A 19,838-nucleotide genomic window follows, 5' to 3' on the forward strand; every position below is an offset into this window, starting at 1 on the left:
CGACTCGGGATACTTATAAGATACTACCATGATTTTTTCAGATTTTTTGGTCCAAAAATAAATTAGGCCAAAAACCGGCCTTACCGACCCTCCCCCTTTTGCTGCAACCCTATGGAATTCCTCGCAGTATTTTAAAATACACTATATTCTATAAAATTCATTAAATCTTTTGATTTCCCGTACAGCATCTTGGAATCTTGAAAAATCTTGAAAATTTGCAGGCACTGTAACAAATTTCTTAAAATTTTCGAAATCTTTTTGAATCATCTCAAATCTTACGAAATCATTTATAATTCCTAATAATTCCGCTTTTTGAGATGTCGATTGTTATTTTAAACAATGTAGCGGAAGAATTGTGTAAATATGTTTAGAGGGGAAAAAAGTTACGTTAGCGAGAAATTTGAGGAAATATAGTAGCGTTAGTGTAACTTTTTCCAAAATAGAGTAGGAAAATAGTTGTATCGTCAAACAAAAAGTTTCAGTAAGCTTTTTAAAGAGATTACCTTGTCTTTTCGAATTTCTCTGAGGTTTCACAGCCGCTACAGAAGCCGAGGGTCTTTTTTGAGAAGGATTCGAACTTGAAGATGAATTTAACTGACTCTCTTTCTTTTTTGGAGGTGGTGGACTAGCGGTGCTTTCCGAAGATTCGGATTCAGAACTGCTGTCGCTCGTCCCAGAGGTTCCGGAACCTCCCGATCCTGCAGAACAACTTTTGGAACTGACTGAACTGTCCGATTTAAGCGATTGCTTTGGAGGAGCATCTGAAACAAATTTTAAGTGAAACAGCTGCAGGTTTTCCCTTCAAATTTTGTTAACTTGAAGACTTCACAGCCCAAAATCCTCTCAAGACAGGAAAAATAGGGGAAAAAATTTTAAAATATAAAACTAATTAAAGTATCCTTCAAATTTCTAAGATTTCAAGTAGAAATATATTACATTTTCAACGATATAGTTAAATTTATAACAAAATAGTTGAAATTTCTACTAAAAAGATTAATTTTCTGAAAAAAAAACAATGTTCAACAAACAGTTTTTTTTAACCGAAGAGGTAAATCTTCAAATTCATGGTAAATATTCAATAACAGAAATAATTTTGAACGTAGTTCAACTGCTAACTAAATAGTTGAATTTCTAACCAAAAAAATGAAATCTCAACGATATGTGTAATAGTTGATATTCCAACCAAAAACTATTTTAATTTATAATAAAAAACATTCACATTCAAAAAAATTATGAATTTTCACGCAAACAAACTAATTTTCTACAAAAGAATTAAATTTTTAACCCGAAAATATGAATTTTTAATTTAAAAAAGTTAATTGGCAACCAAATAGTTAAATTCGCTATCAAATTGTTGAATTCCTAATCCAAAAAGAATAGTTGAATTTTCAATAAAACTCTGAATTATGAATCTTCAACAAAAAAATTAATTTTTAACAAAGTAGTTCAACCCGGAAACAAGTAGCTGAACTTACAACAAAACCGGTTATAATGTTATAAAAAATACAATGTCAGTCAACTAAAAAGATGAATTTCCTACTAAAAAGTTGAATTTTCAAACTAAAAATATGAATTTTTAACAAAATAATTTAAATGATGAATTTTATAGCGAAAAAATCAATTTTGGATAAATTATTTTCACTCTGAACCAAATAATTAAACTGAAAAAAGAAAATTTCAACCAAATAGTAGTTAAATTTTCAAACTAGAGAGATAAATTTTCAACTAAACTTATGACACCGTGACCTATTTAATCGAAAAAAAATAAATCCTGGTCATTTCCCGACTCGCAAACATTTTTCCCGACCAATAAAATTTAAATAGAAACGAACTCTATTCTAAACATTTTTTCATTTAAAGTAACGAAAAATAAACACCAAACTAAAGCATTCAAAGTGCAACTCTTGAATTTTAAACTTTTAAAATTGAGTTTAAAAGTTTTTCAATTCTCAAATTGTGTATTCAAATGCTCAATCACTTATACGTATAAACTGGTAGGTACTAACACTTTTCAATTGAACAGTTTAAAATAAAATACAGATAAACTGCAAAATTCTGAACTTTGAACATTCATAAATTATAGAGTTCAAAGATTTAAATCAAGTTCCAAAAATATAAATCCACGTTTACATTTTCAATACTCTAATTATTTTTATTTTGAATAGTTTAAGCATCCTTGAAAAGTTTCAAAATTTTATTTCAAAATATTGAGAAATCTAGAAGCAGTTTAAAGTTTTTTCAAATCAAAATTTTTTTGAAATTATTTCAGAACTTCTGCATAACTTTTTAAAATAATAGAATTTGTCCTGCAACTTCTAGAAAATCCTGCGAATAAAAAAAAATTTCCCTTCAAATTTGGATTTATAAAAAACAATTGAACACTTATTATGTGATTCGTACCAGAATTTCGGTGCAAATACCTACAACCTAATTTAAAACAAAACGTAGATTTTTGGAGATTTCAAACAAAAAATTTGGATGTTTTGTAAGAATTGTTAAAAAAAGACCCTGGAAGATTTTAAAGATTTAAAAAAAAATTTGCAGGATTTTCTAAAAATTATAGGAAAAATGATATTCATTTTAAAATATGTTTAAAAAATGCTGAACAAAATTTCCACACACTTCGTTTAAATTACTTGACATCCTATTAAGTTTTAAACAAATTTTGAATCTTTTCAAAACTTCTAAATATCTCTTAAAATTGCTCAAATTTGTTCTACAAATAATAAGTGTTCAATTATTATTTATACATAAAAACTAAGCGATTTCGTTTACAAATTAAACATTTAAAAAAATAGAATAATAACAATTTTAACGTTGAAAGTATAAAACTTTTCGAAATTTTAACAAATTAAAATATTCCATGTAAAACAATTAAGTTTCAAAGTGTTTACTTTTAAATATTTGGCATAAATTTACTCGTTAAATTTTGTTAATGATTCAGACATTCGAATTGAAACAGTAACAATTGTTTTATTAAATAAATTATTGATCAGTCTTCAAAACTTAAAGTAAAGATCCATTTTAAACATTATTTACTCATTTATTTATACTTACAGTTGATAAAATAATACTGTTTTTTTAACAAAGATTTTCAACTTCAAATGAAGAATTTTTAAAGTAAACGATTTTCGAATAACGCATTGTAAATCTCCAGACATTTCCAAAAAAGAATTTTTTGAATAAAGTGGTTCAACTCTGAACCAAGTACTTTAACAAAATTGTTGAATTTTCATCTAAAATAGTTTAATGTTCTTCCCGAAAAAAAACCGATTTTGCTATAAAACAATTGAATTTTTAACCCGAAAATATGAATTTTCAAATAAATTCTTGCACTTACGAGCAAAAAATGTGAATATTAAAAAAGATAATTTCCAATTAAATAGTTGAATTTACAGAACAATTTTTTTCAAAAAAATATAATGTATTTTCAATAATATTTTTTCAATAACTTTCAAGACAAAAAAAAATTCAACAAAAATTGTAATTTTCAACTAGAGACGAATTTTTAACCAAAATGAAAACTCTTCAACGAAAAAAAAAATAATTTTAAATAAATTGGTTCAAATTTGAACCAAGCAGTTTAAATTTCAACCCAAAAAGATTTTAATTTCAAATAAAACACAATTTAATTTAATCAGAAATACGAATTTTGTGGAAAAAAAACAGTTGAATTTTCAACCCAGAACTGTGAAATTTTCAAAATAATAGTTGAATTTTCAACTAGAATAGTTAAATGTTCAACTCAAAAAACAAATTTTCTATCAAACAATTTAATTTAAAATAAAATACTGGCATTTTCGACCGAAAAATGCGAATTTAAAATAAAGTTAATTTCTAACTAAATATTTGAATTATCTACGAAACAGTTGAATTTGAAACTGAAAAATATGAATTTTCCGCAAAAAATAAATTTTCAACAAAACAATTTATTTTCAAGTGACAATAATGAATTTTCAACGGAAAAAATTAATTTTGAACAAAGTATTTCAACTCGAAACCAAATAGTTGAACTTTCAACAAAAAAGATTTTAATTTTGTATGAAATACAATGTCATTTAACCAAAAAGGCTGATATTCTAAGAAACAGTTGAATTTGCAACCTAAAAATATGAATTATCAACAAGAGCCAATATTTTTTAACAAAACAGTTCATTTTTCAACCAGAGACGAATTTTCAATTAAAATTATAAATCTTTGCAGAAAAAAATTAATTTTGAATAAAGTAGTTTAACTCTGAACCAATTAGTTGAACTGAAAAAATGAATTTTCAACCAAAGAGACGAATTTTCAACTAAAATGGTGAATCTTCAAAAATTAAAAAAAATATTAATGAATTTTGAATAAAGCAGTTAATTTCTGAAACAAGTAGCTAAACTTTAAAATCGGAAAGATTTTAATTTGAAATAAAAAAAGAAGATAGTTTTAAACCAAATAGTTCAATTATCAGAAATAAAAAAAACGAATTTTCAAGAAAATAGTTACATTTTCGACCAAAAGCACAAATTTTCAATGAAAATGATGAATCTTCAACGAGAGAAAAAAAATGAATTTTGAATAAAGTAGTTCAACCCTGAACCAAGAAGTTAAACTTTCAACCAAAAAAGATTTTAATTTCATATATAAAAAAATTATTTAACAGAAAAGACGAATTTTCTACAAAACAACTGAATTTGCAAAAACAAAAAATTATAATTTTCAAGAAAAAAGTATAACCTTTATAAAGTTACTTTTTAGTATAAAAAAAAGAACGGTTAACCAAAAATATAATGATTTTCTTATTGGTTCTATTAATTCAGTTCGCATTTAAGCGAAAAACGAGAAAAAGGGACATGTTCTTGAAAACAAGGAAAAACGAGGATTTTTTGAAAAAGGGAAAAAGAGTGTGAAGTCTGAAATTAAGATTTCGTTAATATTAATATTAAGTATATACTGACTTGCTCTGTTATTTATTGGAGGTCGAGGCTTTTGGACTCCTGATTTCGATTTAGTATTTTGAGGCTTTGGAGATTTCACAGGAGTGCTTGTAGTTTTAGATCCAGCAGATTTAGCCGGAGCTCCAGTATCACTTTCGCTACTATTTTCGGGACTGAAGATACTTTTCTTTTTTAATTTTTTCTGAGCTGGTTCTGAAGCTCCCTTTGAGTTTTTTTCCGGTGGAGCTTTTCCTGTTGATGCTGTTCGAAGGTAAAATTAAATATTTGAATATAATTCTAAAAATTCAAGAAAATATATTATATTTATATGATATAAATATTACTGATTATTATTAATGAAAGCGTTATCAACAACGAAAGCTGTAACGGTTGCATTCAAAATATTATAAAGATAATATTTAATATTATCAAAAATTAATTGATTCAATATTCAGGGTGGCCGTTTTAAAGCGAAGAAAAAATTCGCGATTCGCAAACATTTTTCACGACCAATAAATTTTAAAAAATTTAACTCTAAAACTAGAAATTTTTACATTTGAAGTAATAAAAAATAAACTACAAATAAAAGAACTCGCAGTGGAACTCTTAAAATTGAAGTTTAAAATTTTTTAAATTAAAAAATGTTATATTCAAATACTTAATAATTTACACGTATAAAAGGGAAGTTAGGTAATAAAAGTTTTCAATAGAACAGTTTTAAATGAAATTCAGCTAAACAGCAATATATTTAAGATATTAAATTTATCGAATTTTTCCTACAATTTTTAGAAAATCTTAGAAATTAAAAAAAATGTCTTAAAAATATTCCAGATTCTCGTTTGACAAATTTGGAAATCTTTTTAAATACTATCTTAAAATAATTATTCAAAATGAAAATGCATTTTTAATTTTCCTAGGAAACTTAAGAGAATTTATTTTTTTATTTTGATTCTTTTAATAATTAAAAATTTTTTCTACAAATAATAAGTGTTCAATTGTTATTTATAACTCAAAATTCAACCATTTCAATTGCAAAAATACATTTCTCAAAAAGAACAATTAAATCAAGGCTTTCTATTTCAAACAATTCCATTTCAGATTGTTCAATTTTAAATATTTGGTTTCAATTTAACCACCTTAAATTAACAGTAAAATATTGCTAAATATTAAATAGATATTTTTTTTCTTAATTGAAAAATTTCAAATTGAATGGGTCAAAAATGGAATGTTTTAGGCTGAAAAAAGATTTTAAACTTAATAAAATTCTTTCATTAAGAATATATTATTATGAAGCTATTTTTATGTTTAAAAAAGTTAATAAAGCTTCACGCAGGCGTTTACGTTTGACTAAGACTTTCGAATTAAAACAATTTAAATTTTAACGTTATAATCTAGAAATTCTTAAATTTTGAACGGATTTAGAATCGTTTTTTCAAATCAATTGTTGTTCCCTTTTTAATACTTAAAGTATAAACCCATTTTAAAAATAATTTATTTATTTACATTTACAGTTGATAAAATGAAAATGTTTTTCATCGAAAATTTTCAACTTCAAAAGCTCTTAATTTTCAATTGTTTAAGTCTTCAATACTGCACGTTGAAATTCTTTAAATTAAAAAAACACGCTTAAAAATGAAAATATACAAATTTTGAAGTAAAATATTTAAAAATGACGCATTGTTAACCTAATGATATCACAATTCAGTCAAAAAACAAATTCAGTGTCATTTCCCTTTCTCAAAAAATTCCCGATTCAGCGACCACCTTAAAGATTTAATATGAGTTTAATTATAAAAAGTAATTTCACAATGACAGGGATCAAAGAGTAAAAAAGGGAAAAATAGGGGAATCATTAGACATTTATTTTTAAATGTAAAAAAATAATAAACAATCTTTTTACAAGAAATTTTATAGTATTTAAGTAATGTAAAATGATTTTTTAATGATTTGTTATGAAAGAATTTATAGTTTTAAATTTGGTATACTCAGGGCGTTCCAAAGCCATTCTCAGAAACATAAAAAAGTCAGACAAAAATAAAATTTCTTTAATAAACCATTTTTATGTTTAAAATTTTTCATAATCACTTTTGAATTGCACAATTTTTAATTAAATGCCGTCAAACTGGAAATTTTTAATTTTTAAACTTTTATAAATTGAACAGTTTAAAGATTTCTAGCGAAAAAATATAAATCCTCGCTATTATTTTCGATGCTCTAAATTGAAGAATGAATCGATTAATATGTTTAATGTTCAAAATTATATAATTTTTAATCAATTTAAAATCATAAATATGAAAAATTAAATTACAAGTTAAATTAGTTTAATTTTAAGTCGTTTCAAATTAATAATTGTTAAATTTTTCAATGTTCAACACTTTCACTTAAAAGTAACAATTTTTGTTAAAGAAACAATTCAAATTCTAAAGTTCGAAGTCTGAACAGTAACAAATGTTGCTAAATATAGTGACCTTAAAGTTTTACTTAAATCCTGAAATTAAAAATAAAATTTGAGATTGCTCAACACTACTATACAAATTTGAAAATCAAGTTTCTCAATTTTCAAGGCTTGACTTTAAACTCCTCAATTTAGAAAACTTAACTTTGCAGTTGATCAACTTGGAATATTAAAATTTTTCATTACCTAACTTTGTCTCTAGGTTTCACATTTGTAACATGTTTTCAGATGTTTCAGCTTCAAGTTTTTTAAAGTGTTCATGTTTAATAGAATAGTTTTTAGCACTTAAAAATTGTTCTGTAATTTCAATGTTAAAACATCAAGTTCATTATAAAATAGAGAAAAGTGTTCACTATTCGTGTAGGAATATTCTATTTTTGAATATAATAATTTTGTAGATGTAAAACGAAAAATGGTTTTTGTAGTTCTTACCTACATTTACTAATTTCAGACAATTATAACTCACATAATTTAAATATTGTATTTAAAAACGAAATGGGAAAAGGGGGAATTTGGAAAAAGGGGATATGCAATACAGGTTGTCTAACGATTCTTAGATGCGAAATTCAAGGTATTTTCAAGATTTCCCGGTCTATAAATCAAGTTTTTCCAGGTTTATTTTTTTTGTACAACAAATATCAATAGAAATTGAGAAGTTTTTTATTTTCTGGAAATATTAAAAATGATACTTAAAAGTTTTTTTTTTTAGAATTCGACCATATTTTTCAAATTGGCACTTAACCGAAGTGATGATGTCGAAATTCAAAATGATATTTAGGTTGTTAAGAAATTTTGGGCAATTATTTTTGAAATTTTTCTAAATCTGTGAAATAATTGTAAAATCTTTGAAATCTTCCAAAATCTTTTGAAATCTGTATGAGAACTTTAAAATATTTGTAAAATATTTGGTAAACATTGGAACCTTGGTGAAATGTTTAAAATCCTTGGAATCTTTGTAAAGTGTTTTAAAATCTGACTTTGAAATTGTTTGAAAACTTTAAAAATCTTCGTGACATTTTCAAAAATATTTTCAAATCTGTCTGAAATCGATCATATTTTTAAAATTATCACTTAAGCCCAAATAATAATGTCGAAATTCGGAACAAAATTTGCAGCCACTTACAAATTTTGGGTTATTAATTTTGACATTTTTTTAAATCTTCCAAATCTTTTTAAAAAATGGTAAAATTCTTTAAGGCCTTGAAATCTACAAAAATATTTTGATTCGAAGTAATAAGAACTGAACTGCAAATAAAAGCACTCAAATTGAAACTTTTGAATTTAAAATTATTTTATGTAAAATTATTGTTATTTTAAATTCAAGCAATAATTTAAAAAATTTTAAACATTAAAAATATATAATTTTAAATCATTATTGTATTTATAATCAAGAAAACATATTTATAAAAAATTGAAATTGTTTAAATTCGGGAATTTTACAATTAGGATCTCGCTAATATTATTGACTGCTGGAAATTTTATTATTCGAGAATTATATTATTCCGGAATTTTCAAATTCGGTATTTTTATTTTTCGAGAATTTTATTATTCTCGAATTTCAATTTTCGGGAATTTTTCAATTCGATATTTTAATTTTTCGGCAATTTTATTATTCCGGATTATTCAGCCGTCCCCATTTTAATGCTCTAAATTGAAGAGTCAATCAGTAAATTTAAAAATATTTAAAATTATACCATTTTAAGCAATTTTAAATTCTAATTCCAGCTCAGAGTTGGTTAAAAATTGAAAATTCCTTATTTAAATGCGGAATTTTAATTCTTTTCAAAAAATTTCCATTCAAATCCAGAACTTTAATTCTTTTCGAAAATTTTCCATTTCAACTAAATGTAAGAATTAGAACTGTTTGGAAAAATTCCCTGTTCCAATTCATAATTTGATTTTTTTTTCGAAAATACCTCACTTTAACAATGAACAATAATTTTGTGAGAAAAATTCAATTTTCCATTAAGAATTGTTATTCCCCTGGATAAATTCCAGTTCCGACTCGGAAATGGTTAAAAATTGAAAATTCCTTGTTCAAATCCGGAATTTAATACTTTTTGAAAATTTTCCGTTTCCAAAAAGAATTCGAATTTTTGTAAAATCCCTGTTCCAATTAATAATTTTAATTTTTCTCAAAAATGTCCCATTTCAACTTAGAATTAGAATTTATTCTAATAAAAAAATTCCCTGTTCCAGCTCGGAATTTATTTAAATTTTAAGATTCCCTGTTCCAAGAAGAATTATAATTCTTTTGGATAAATATCATTTTCAATTCAGAATTGGTTAAAATTTGAAAATTCCTGCTTCAACTCAGAATTATAATAATTATAATCTTTGGCAAAATTTCCTATTTCACTTTAAAATTTTGTTCCTTCTCGAAAATTTGCAGTGCTAGCTCGGAATTAGTTAAACTTTGAAATTCCCGGTTATTATTTTGAATACATTCTTGTTCCAACTATAAATTTGTAAAAGATTGAAAAATCTCTGTTTAAATTATGTTGAATTATTTTTATTTTAAATAGTTTTAAAATCCTTTAAATGCTTCGAACTTCTATTTCAAGATCTTGAAACACCTACATGTTGTTTCGAATTTTTTTTTAATTAAAAAATATTATTAAAAGTTTTTCACAACTTCTAAATATCTTTTAAAATTGGTCCATGGAATATTTTTTCCAAGAATAATAGGTGTTTAATTGTTATATATACATCAAAATTTAAGAAGTTGACTTACAACTTATATTTTTTTAAATAGAACATTTAAAATTGTAATTTTCAAAGTTTAGTTTTTTTGTTCCGTTTTGAGTATTTTAATTATAATTACTAATTTTAAAGGCAAAGTCCGATATTTTTAAATATTACGTAAATGTATTTTTTTTTAATCGAAAAATTTTAAATTACGTGGCTTAAAAATGGAATATTTTAGACTGAAATTTAATAAAAGCCTTTAATCATAAATATATTATTTAAAAGTTATTTTAAAATTAAAATAGTTTATAAAGTTTCAATAGGACGTTTACATTTGCTTAAGATTTTCCAATTGAAACAGTTTAATTTTTGACGGTAAAATCAGGAAGTTCTGAAATTGTGAACTGATGCCGAATCGTTGTTTACAATCAATTATTATTTATTTTTGAAATTTTAGAGTGCAATTCAAATTTAAAAATCATAATTTAATTCATATTCACAGTTGGTCAACTAAAAATGTGTGTTATCAAAAATCTTCGATTTTAAACAGTTCTAATTTTTAATTGCTTAAGTCTTTAAAACTGAATTTTGATGGCTGTTTAAATCGACGAAATAAATTCCCGGCCATTTCCTAGTTTTTTCCCGGTTTGCAAATACTTTTCACGGCCAATGAAATTAAAAAAATGAAACGCTAAAGCTACAAAATTTTCTACTTGAGGTAATAAAAACTGAGCTTATAAAAGCACTCAAAGTGGAACTGTTAAATTTTGAACTTTTAAAATTGAAATTTAAAAGTTTTTAATCAAAAAATATTGTATTCAAATGCTCAATAATTTACGGGTATAAAATTGAAGGTATTAACATTTTTCAACATAAAAAACTATTAATCCACGTTATCATTTTCAATGCTCTAAATTGAAAAATCAATCAATGAACTTTAAAATTTTCAAAATTATATAATTTTAAGGAATTTTAAGCTAGAAACATCAAAGATTCAAAAATTGCAAAATTTTTAACTGAATACTTCTTAAATTAGAAATTCAACTATTTTCTTTTTAAATAGTTTAAACATGCTTGGAAAGTTTCAAAATTTTGAGAAATCTAGAAGTTTTTTAAATTGGTTTAAAATTTAAAATTACTTTGGAAATGTTTTCAGAACTTCTAAATATCTGTCAAAATGAATTGAATTTTTTCTACAATTTTCAGAAAATCTTGCAAATTTTAAAAAATTTCTTTACAATTTGGATGTATAAATAAAAATTGAACATTTATTATTTGTAGGCGAAATTTCAGTAATTTTAAGAGATAATTAGAAATTTTGAAAACATAAAAAATTTATGTAAGACTTGAAATGATAGCCTAATATAAAAAAATGTAGATTTTCGCAGTTTTTAAACAAAAAATGAGATTGTTTTCAAGAATTTTGAAAGGCTTCAAAAGAAGGAAAACATTTTCTTCAGATTCATAGAAAAATTAAAAATAACTTTTCATTTCGAAAAAATATTTTAAGAGAATATTTAAAAAGTTTTTCAAAAAATATTCTAGAAGATTTTAAGAAAACCTTCTAAAATTTGTATGATAATTTTTACGCTTTTTAAAAATCCCAAATATCTCTTAAAATTACTTAAATTTTTTCTACAAATGTTCATTTGTAAATTATACATTCAAATTGAAAAATTTCACTTACAAATTAAGCATTTTGCAAACACAACAATGAAAATTGTAACGTTCAAAGTTTAAAGATTTTCAAAATTTTAACGATTCCAGGTTTACTATGTCAAAAAATTCAGTTAAAGATTCTTTATTTTTAAATATTTGGTTCCAATTTACTTGCCTGAATAAAAATTCAAATATTGCTAAATATTAAATAATTAATCTCTTTTTTAATTAAAAAATTCAAATTGAATGGGTTGAAAATTGAATATTTTAGACTGAAACAATATTTTAAATATAATAAAATCCTTTAATTAAGAATATATTATTAGGAAGTTTTTTAAAAGTTGAAAATAGTTTACAAACTTTCAGTCACACGTTCACATTCGTTTAATGACTAAGACTTTCAAATTGAAACCGTTTAAATTTTGACGTTGAAATCTGAAAATTATTCAATTTTGAAATGGTTTAATATCGTTTTCTCAAATCGTTTTTGTTCACTGTTTATTACTTTAAGTTCAGATAAATTAAAAAAATTTATTTATTTTTTCAATAAAAATGTTTTTTATCCAAAATTTTCAACATCAAAGACTTTTATTTTTTATTTATTCAAGTCTTTAAGAAAGCATTTAAAAATTCTTTAAATTAAAAATCTAAGATTAGAAATACAAATTTTAAAAGTAAAAAAATTTTAAATTACGAATTGTAAGATAAATAATAGCATAATTGAAAAACATAACAATTCCACTAATTATTTTAAATCTGTTGAAATCGAACGTGGAAAAATTTTTCTTCTACAAATTTGTAAAATTCCTGGTTTCCTGGTTCAGCGGCCACCCTGTGATTATTTAAAAACGGTTGAAATCTAAGTTGGACGTATTTTCTTTTTTTTTTTTCTAAAAATTTGTAAAACTCCCGGTCAAAAAATAAATTCAAGGTCATTTCCTGGTCCAGCGGCCAACCTGCACCCTGATTGAAATGATATACAAAAATAAATTATCTCACCAGGAAATTTGTTGAGTTTACTGATAGCTTTCGCGCTGGAAGCCTGTTTCTGTTGAATTACGGCAGAAATGGCTTTGCCAACGGGCCTTTGAGTTTTCACAACTGGAGCAACTGTGGCGGTAGCTTTTGGTTTTGCAGGTGGTTTTCTTTTTAGAGATTTCGCTTTGTTCGGTGATTCTTCAGATTCCGAAGAATAAACAACCGGTCGGGACTTTGAAGAAGCTTTTTCCTTGGTTCTATTTTCTGGAGGTGGCGCACTATTTGTTTCGTTTTTTGATTTAGCATGTCGGGCTGTATTCACTGGCGCCTTTTTCTTCACCTTCTCTGTATCGGATGGTTTTTGACTATTTGCTGAAGTACTTGAGTTTTCTGAATCGGATGAACTCGACTCACTTCCTGAGGTTGACGAACTTGATGATGAAGACCCTGAACTCGTCGACGAAGTCGATTCAGAACTTGCACTCTGAAAATATATATTAATTTATTTTTTAAATACAGTAGAAATGATAGGGCGTAAATGCTGCATTTCATAATAAATGGTTAGTAAATATACAAAACTTTATGTCGAAAAGAGAATATTTATTAAGAAAGAGTTATGCTTACTTTAGAATAATATCTAATGTCAAATTCGAGACAATTTTAAAAACTAAACGTTTTATTTTATTACTATAAGGCAACTTCCTCTAAGGTAGTTTTTACTATATTAACAATACATGCAGCTAATTTTAAATAATGTAACTTGTATGAACAAATTCTGTACAATATTTTTGTTTTGTTTCTTATTCTTCTTATTCTTGAATCTTATCTTTCATTTCAAACATTACTGATTTTACCATTGATAAATACACTACAAATTCATAAAAAATAAATAAGCCTAACCTCCTTTTTATATAATAAATAATAATGTAATCTAAATAAAACGAACATGCAAAAAATATTTTTCATTAAAAAAGCAAGGGTCAAATGGAATTTATTATATAAATTTACACTGCTTAAATAATTAGAATAAAAATCGTTTACGAATTTTTATTAAGAACTACGAATTTAAAAATTAGTTTATTGGAAAACAAGTATTTTTTTCTTACATATTATTCTGAGATCATTAAGATTGAAAAATTGCAAAAATATATTCCATAAACGGTTTAAACAATTAGAATTTCAAATTAAAGTTATTTTAAAAAACATACATATATTATAAATACATCAGATTTTGCAAAACTTACAGATTGAAGAATACCAAATGAAAACTGTCAGAAATAATATGAAAATTGTAGCATTTATTGTAACGACTTACTTTTCGTTTCGGTGTCATGTTTGTTTTGCTATCTTCGTCTCGCGTTAAATGTCACGTCTTTTCTCATATTTAGTGGAATTCCTAATACCACATTTAATAACCACATTTGGATATTTTTTAACACTGCAATTCCATTTTAAAAAAGGCGGAACACATTATTTTTAACAAAAATCACTGTAACATTTACGAACCGACATAACGCCAATCTTTACTCGCCGCCATCTTGTTATTTTAACGCTTCTCCGACTCCGCCGATTACTTAAATTAATAGGTTTCTGTTTTACCGACAAAGTAGAACTCGCTCTCGTTTAAAATTTAAATTCAGAATTTATCGTATTTTAAATATTTTCCCAAATTTACAAAACAAAGTTATCAAACACACTTATTATTTAAGAAATATTTCTTTTTAAAGAAAATTGTATCGCTTTTCATTTTCCAGCAAATATTCAACCAAATTTATTTTTAATCGGTGTTTTCAAAAATATGAAAGATTATTATTTTAATTATTAATGTAAAATTCCTAAATAATTTTAATATATTACCAAACTCTACTATTTGGTAGAAAATTTAATTATTTTGTTGAAAATACAACTATCATTATTATAAAGTCTTCTTTTTTGGTCAAAAGTTCAAGTAATTAATTGAAAGAAACACTACTTTCTCAAAAAAGATTTTTTTTTAAGATTCATTTCTGTAGTTGGAAATTTAACTATTTTGTATGAAATTTTGTTTTATTTTTGGTTGAATATTAATTTATTTAACCAAAACTTTAACTGTAACATCTGGTAACATTTTTGGTTGAAAATATATTTTTGTTTAAGAATTATTTATTTGAGAAATAATGAAACTATTCCATTTGTGGTTGAAAATTGATATTTTTTATCGAAAAATGATTTTTTTCTAGTTTAAAATACAACTTTTACAACTTAATAAGTTTGAAAATTACTTTCGTATTTCAGACTTTACAACACGCTTTCCCCTTTTTTGAAGAAATCTTTGTCTTCTCGTTTTCAAGAAACTTCCCCTTTTTCTTCGTTTTTTAGCTTAAATTCAAAATGAGTCAATGGAAACCAATAAGAAAATCCAATTATTTTTGGATGAGATGTCTTGTATTTGATTACAAATTTAATTATTTTGTTTAAAATTAAATTATTTTATTAAAGTGTTATTTTTTGGTCAAAATTTCAACTACCTGGTTGAAAATAAACTACTTTGTCACAAATGAATTTTGTTGTTTAAAACTTCATTTCTGTAGCTGAAAATTTATTCATTTTGTTTTAATTTCATTTAACTTTTGGTTGAAATGGTTTTTTTTTTTTTAAATAAAAATTCAACTATTTTGTTGAAAATTAGTCTTTTTTAGTAGAAAATACATTTAACTTTTACAAAATTCGTATTTTTCGGCAACAAATTATTCTACTTTTTTGTTTAAGAATTATTTATTTAACTAAAAATGCAACTATTCTTTTTTTTTAATTAATATTTTTATTCGAAAAATTATTATATCATACATAAATACAACTATTTCATATTAATAAGTTTGAAAATTACTTTCGTAATTAAGACCGTAGAGGGAAGATTTTCAGATTACACGTTTTCCCCTTTTGTGATAAATTTGCAGAATTTTAAAGTATTCAATTTCAAAATCTTGAAAATTCAATTTAAAATTGTTCCATTTTTATTACTTAAAATTTAAATACTTGAATTTGCAAAAATGTGATCAATAAAAAATGTGATCGATAAAAATTCGATAGAAGTAAAAATGAACTGTACTGGGTCTATATGTTGTTGAACAATTTTGCTAAAACTGTGACTTTATACCGAAAAAAATGTAGAATTGCTAAATATTTTCGAAATTTGCCACTAGAGTAATACACAGATTAATCAATTCAACTGATAAATTAAAAAATTCCAATCTATTTTATTCTTTTTCATTTTGTACATTTTTAACGAAAAATATTTAAAAGTTGGTCCTAGGTTTTTCTAGAACATCTTGGCCCTTGTCAATATGCAATTTATACTACATTCTCGGCATAAGCACAGCGCCAGGTTCAATTGGAATGCATGATATTGCGCAATATACTTGACTGAGTACTCGCGCACTGCCGCCCTTCCGAGGCGAGAGTCGCAATCACCCCGCACCCCTTAAACTGAGAAACTGCGGGGAATAGTAGTTCTAAGAATCGGTAAACCATGGAGGGGTTTAGCCGAGAGTCTGGTGTATCAAATTTAACGAATCTTATAATTTAAGAATGTTAACCTTATTTATCTAAATTTGGCAACTTTATTATGTCCACAAAAGTATTATGACCTTACCACATTTCTACTCACAACTTTAAACAAGTTGAAAGCTGTATGTAATCTAGGTTGATGAAAAGCAGTCGGAAATACAGCCTCAAAAATACTATACTTTTAAATGTTTTCTCGATTTCGCGCGGCCAAAGGACTGATGTGTTACATTTGAGAAACATTCAGAGGCACGTCAATGATTAGAGGCCCGAAATAACTAAAAAAATATTTTCCACAGTCACGTCACTCGCGAATTTACTTACTATAATGCGAAACGTTACAGTTTTATCGCCACAAATTCACAATAGAAAACACCTTCCCGATCTCTCGAAGCCGCGCTCCACCATTGCTATAGAGACGAGCCTGGAATTTGTCAAACGTCGAGAATGGTTTAAACAACACAAATCCGTGACGATTTTTTTCAAATGTTTCAAAAATATTGAACACTCTTTTTCCAAATAACAATCCTACTTGATCCGACTGAGAAATATCGAAAGTCCCATCGTCTTTTGACCGCAAACCACAGACCTCAACGGAACGAATTCGACGTCAGAAAACTCAGGTTCAAACTGGCAAATTCGCGAATTCCGCCAATAGCGGAAGTCAACTGAACTTCGAACCTGAAATTTTGAATTTAGGTTATTTAAATGTCTTTCCATATTTTAACTGTTTTGTTGCAAATTAAATAATGCAGCATCTTAGAATAATCAAATTCAATATCTTTATTTATGAGCAGGTAATAAAATAATGCAAAATCTAACAACCGAATCGACCCTCTGACGTACGTAGTCACTTATGCACAAAAAATGGCCGTCAAATGGCGGATAAATTTAAAAACTCGGTAGAAGAGTCCAAGTTCTATCAATTGTTTAAGAAACTTTTTAGTGGTGGTGGGGTAATTTTTATCAAAATTATGATAATGGATCCGTTTTAAGATACTTTTTATTAACCTACATACAAACTAAGGCAATGTATAATAATTCTACTAATTATTAAATAAATTCTAAGAGAGTAAAAACTCGTTTGAAATTTAACTTCAGAAAAATCTGTTTTTTTTTCAAAATACTCAAAAATCTATATTGTTTAAAACATTTTTTGAAATCTTTAGAAGCTTTAAAATATTTGTGAATCATTTTTAAAACTTTTTCAATTTTCTCTTAGTATTAATTTTTCAAAATAAAATTGAAATTTTCTCATGAATTTTGAGAAAATTTCTTTATTTTCTTGAAACCTTTCAAAATTCTGGAAATGTTTCTAATTTTTTTATAAATCTTAAAAAATCTACATTTTGTTTTAAGGCTTATGAAATCTTCTAAAATGATTTGAATTTTTCCGAAATTTGAAATCTTCCGAATTGTTTTTGAACAATTTTGTAAATTTTTCTATACGCTTTGAAATATTTTTAAATATTCTCTTTAAATTAATTCTTCAAAATAAAAAATAGTTTAAAATTTTCTCAGAATTCATAAGAATTTCTTTTTGCTTTCTTAAGTCATATTAAAACTTTCAAAAATATGTTTTTCATTTTGAAAAAGTCTCTTTCTTTAAAATTTTCAAAAATCTATAATATTTTCGAAATTTTTTGAAATCTTCAAATATATTTTTCTTTTTAATCTTTTAAAAAAATCTAAATATTCTAAATATTCTTTTAAATTATTTGAATTTGGCCTAAATTATAAAAAAAATTGCCTTCAAATCTTCCAGATTTTGTTATTGTTGAAACTTTGGAAATCTTGTAAAATGTTTTGAAATCTTTTTAAATATTCTCTCAAAATTAATTTCAAATTTTCGAAATATTTCGTAGACTTAATCGACTTTTTTCTAAAATTTTGTCATCTGGAAAAATTGGAAAAGTTTTCTTTGAACTCTTCTAAATTCTTTTTTGCAACTTTGGTAAACTTTTTCAAAATCTTGTTGATTTTTCTGTTCAAATTCATTATTAAAAAAAAAAAAATCTTTTGAATCTATTAGGAATCTTAAGAAAACATTATTATTCTCTTAAAACATTCGAAATTCTTAGAAAGCTACTACATTTTTTCGGCAATTTTAAAAAGTCTAAGTTGAGAACAAAATTGTTATCTTTTCAAGATTTCAATGTTTCTTTTTTCTTTAATCGATTCAAAAAACTTTCAAATTTATCTGTTAAAACTAATCAAATTTTTTCTAGATTTTGCTTTAAAACCTTTTAGATTCTTTTCGAAAGTTTAGGAAATTATTTGGAATGTTTAAAAATCTTTTTCAACTTTCTTCTAACATTTATTTCTAACATTTAATTCTTCTAACATTTAAATCTTCCGAATTGTTTTTGAACAATTTCGTAAATTTTTCCATACGCTTTGAAATATTTTAAAATATTCTCTTTAAATTAATTTAAAAAAATAAAAAATCATTAAAAATATTCTCAGAATTCATAAGAAATTTGTTTTGCTTTCTTGAGCCATATTAAAACTCTTAAAAATATGTTTTTAATTTTTTAAAAGCTTCTTTCTTACAAATTTTCAAAAATCTACAATATTTTCGATATTTTTTGAAATCTTTAAATGTAAATTTCTAAACCTTCAAAATATTTTTTTAATTATTTGCATTTTGTCCTAAATTAAAAAAAAAAGATGCCTTGAAATCTGCCAGCTTTTTTGTTGTTGAAATTTTGGAAATCTTGTAAAATGTTTTGAAATCTTTTTAAATATTCTGTCAAAATTAAATTTGAAATTTTCAAAATATTTCGTAGACTTAATCGACTTTTTTCTAAAAGTTTGCAATCTGGCAAAATTGCAAAAGTTTTCTTTGTTCTAAGTTCTTTTTTGCAATTTTGGTAAACATTTTCAAAATTTTGTTCAATTTCCTGTTCAAATTCATTATTCAACAAAAAATCTTCTGAATCTTTTAAGAATCTTAAGAAAACATTATTCTCTTGAAATATTCGAAATATATTCGAACTTCTTAGAAAGCTGCTACATTTTTCTCGGCCATCTTAAAAAATCTAAGTTCAGAAAAAAATTTTAATCTTTACAAGATTTCAATGTTTCTTTAAACTTTTCAAAACTGCTAAAACTTCTAAGTATCTTTCGAAGCAACTAAGTTTTTATAAAAGTTTAAATACCCTAAAAAATTAAAAAAAAAATGGGTTTAAAATCTTCTATATTCTTTCTCAACATATTTTTAAATATTAAGCCCTATATAATTACAAAAATTTCCAGAAATCTAATTTTCAGTAAGGGTAATTTTCTTCTTATCGGTACCGAAAATTAAGTTATTCTCAATGAAATAAAATTAATATTTTCTCTTTCATCAGAAATAATTAGTAAGATTTACAAATAAATTTTATCTTGGAATACAATTACTTATTTGGAAATTTTTATTTACAAACTTGCTGATGCATAAATTTTTATTGTTTTTAAAACATAAATAAACTAAAGACATCCACTAAAAGCTATACAATTACAAAAGTATTATTATATTTTAACTTTCAACCGTAGATTTATCCAAATATGTTTCTTGAAAAAGGCTTTCAAATAATATAATTAGTTAAATTATGAAG

General features: G+C 24.6%; 1 protein-coding gene across 6 annotated transcripts in view; it reads right to left on the minus strand.

Annotated features, from left to right (window-relative positions):
- LOC117178084 (histone acetyltransferase KAT7) overlaps positions 1-14,222 on the minus strand; it is a 150,335-nt gene extending 136,113 nt beyond the window's left edge. For all 6 annotated transcript variants that reach the window (XM_033369319.1, XM_033369318.1, XM_033369317.1 and 3 more), the window contains exons 1-4: positions 14,012-14,222; positions 12,718-13,180; positions 4,938-5,177; positions 504-761 (exon numbers count right to left, since the gene is read on the minus strand). In XM_033369319.1, coding sequence (XP_033225210.1) covers positions 504-761; positions 4,938-5,177; positions 12,718-13,180; positions 14,012-14,029 — 979 coding nt within the window. In that variant the 5' untranslated portion in view covers positions 14,030-14,222. The remainder of the gene's footprint in view (positions 1-503; positions 762-4,937; positions 5,178-12,717; positions 13,181-14,011) is intronic.
- Between the last annotated feature and the right edge of the window lie 5,616 nt (positions 14,223-19,838).

Source organism: Belonocnema kinseyi, chromosome 8 (assembly GCF_010883055.1).
Source record: "Belonocnema kinseyi isolate 2016_QV_RU_SX_M_011 chromosome 8, B_treatae_v1, whole genome shotgun sequence".
Lineage (NCBI taxonomy): Eukaryota > Metazoa > Arthropoda > Insecta > Hymenoptera > Cynipidae > Belonocnema > Belonocnema kinseyi.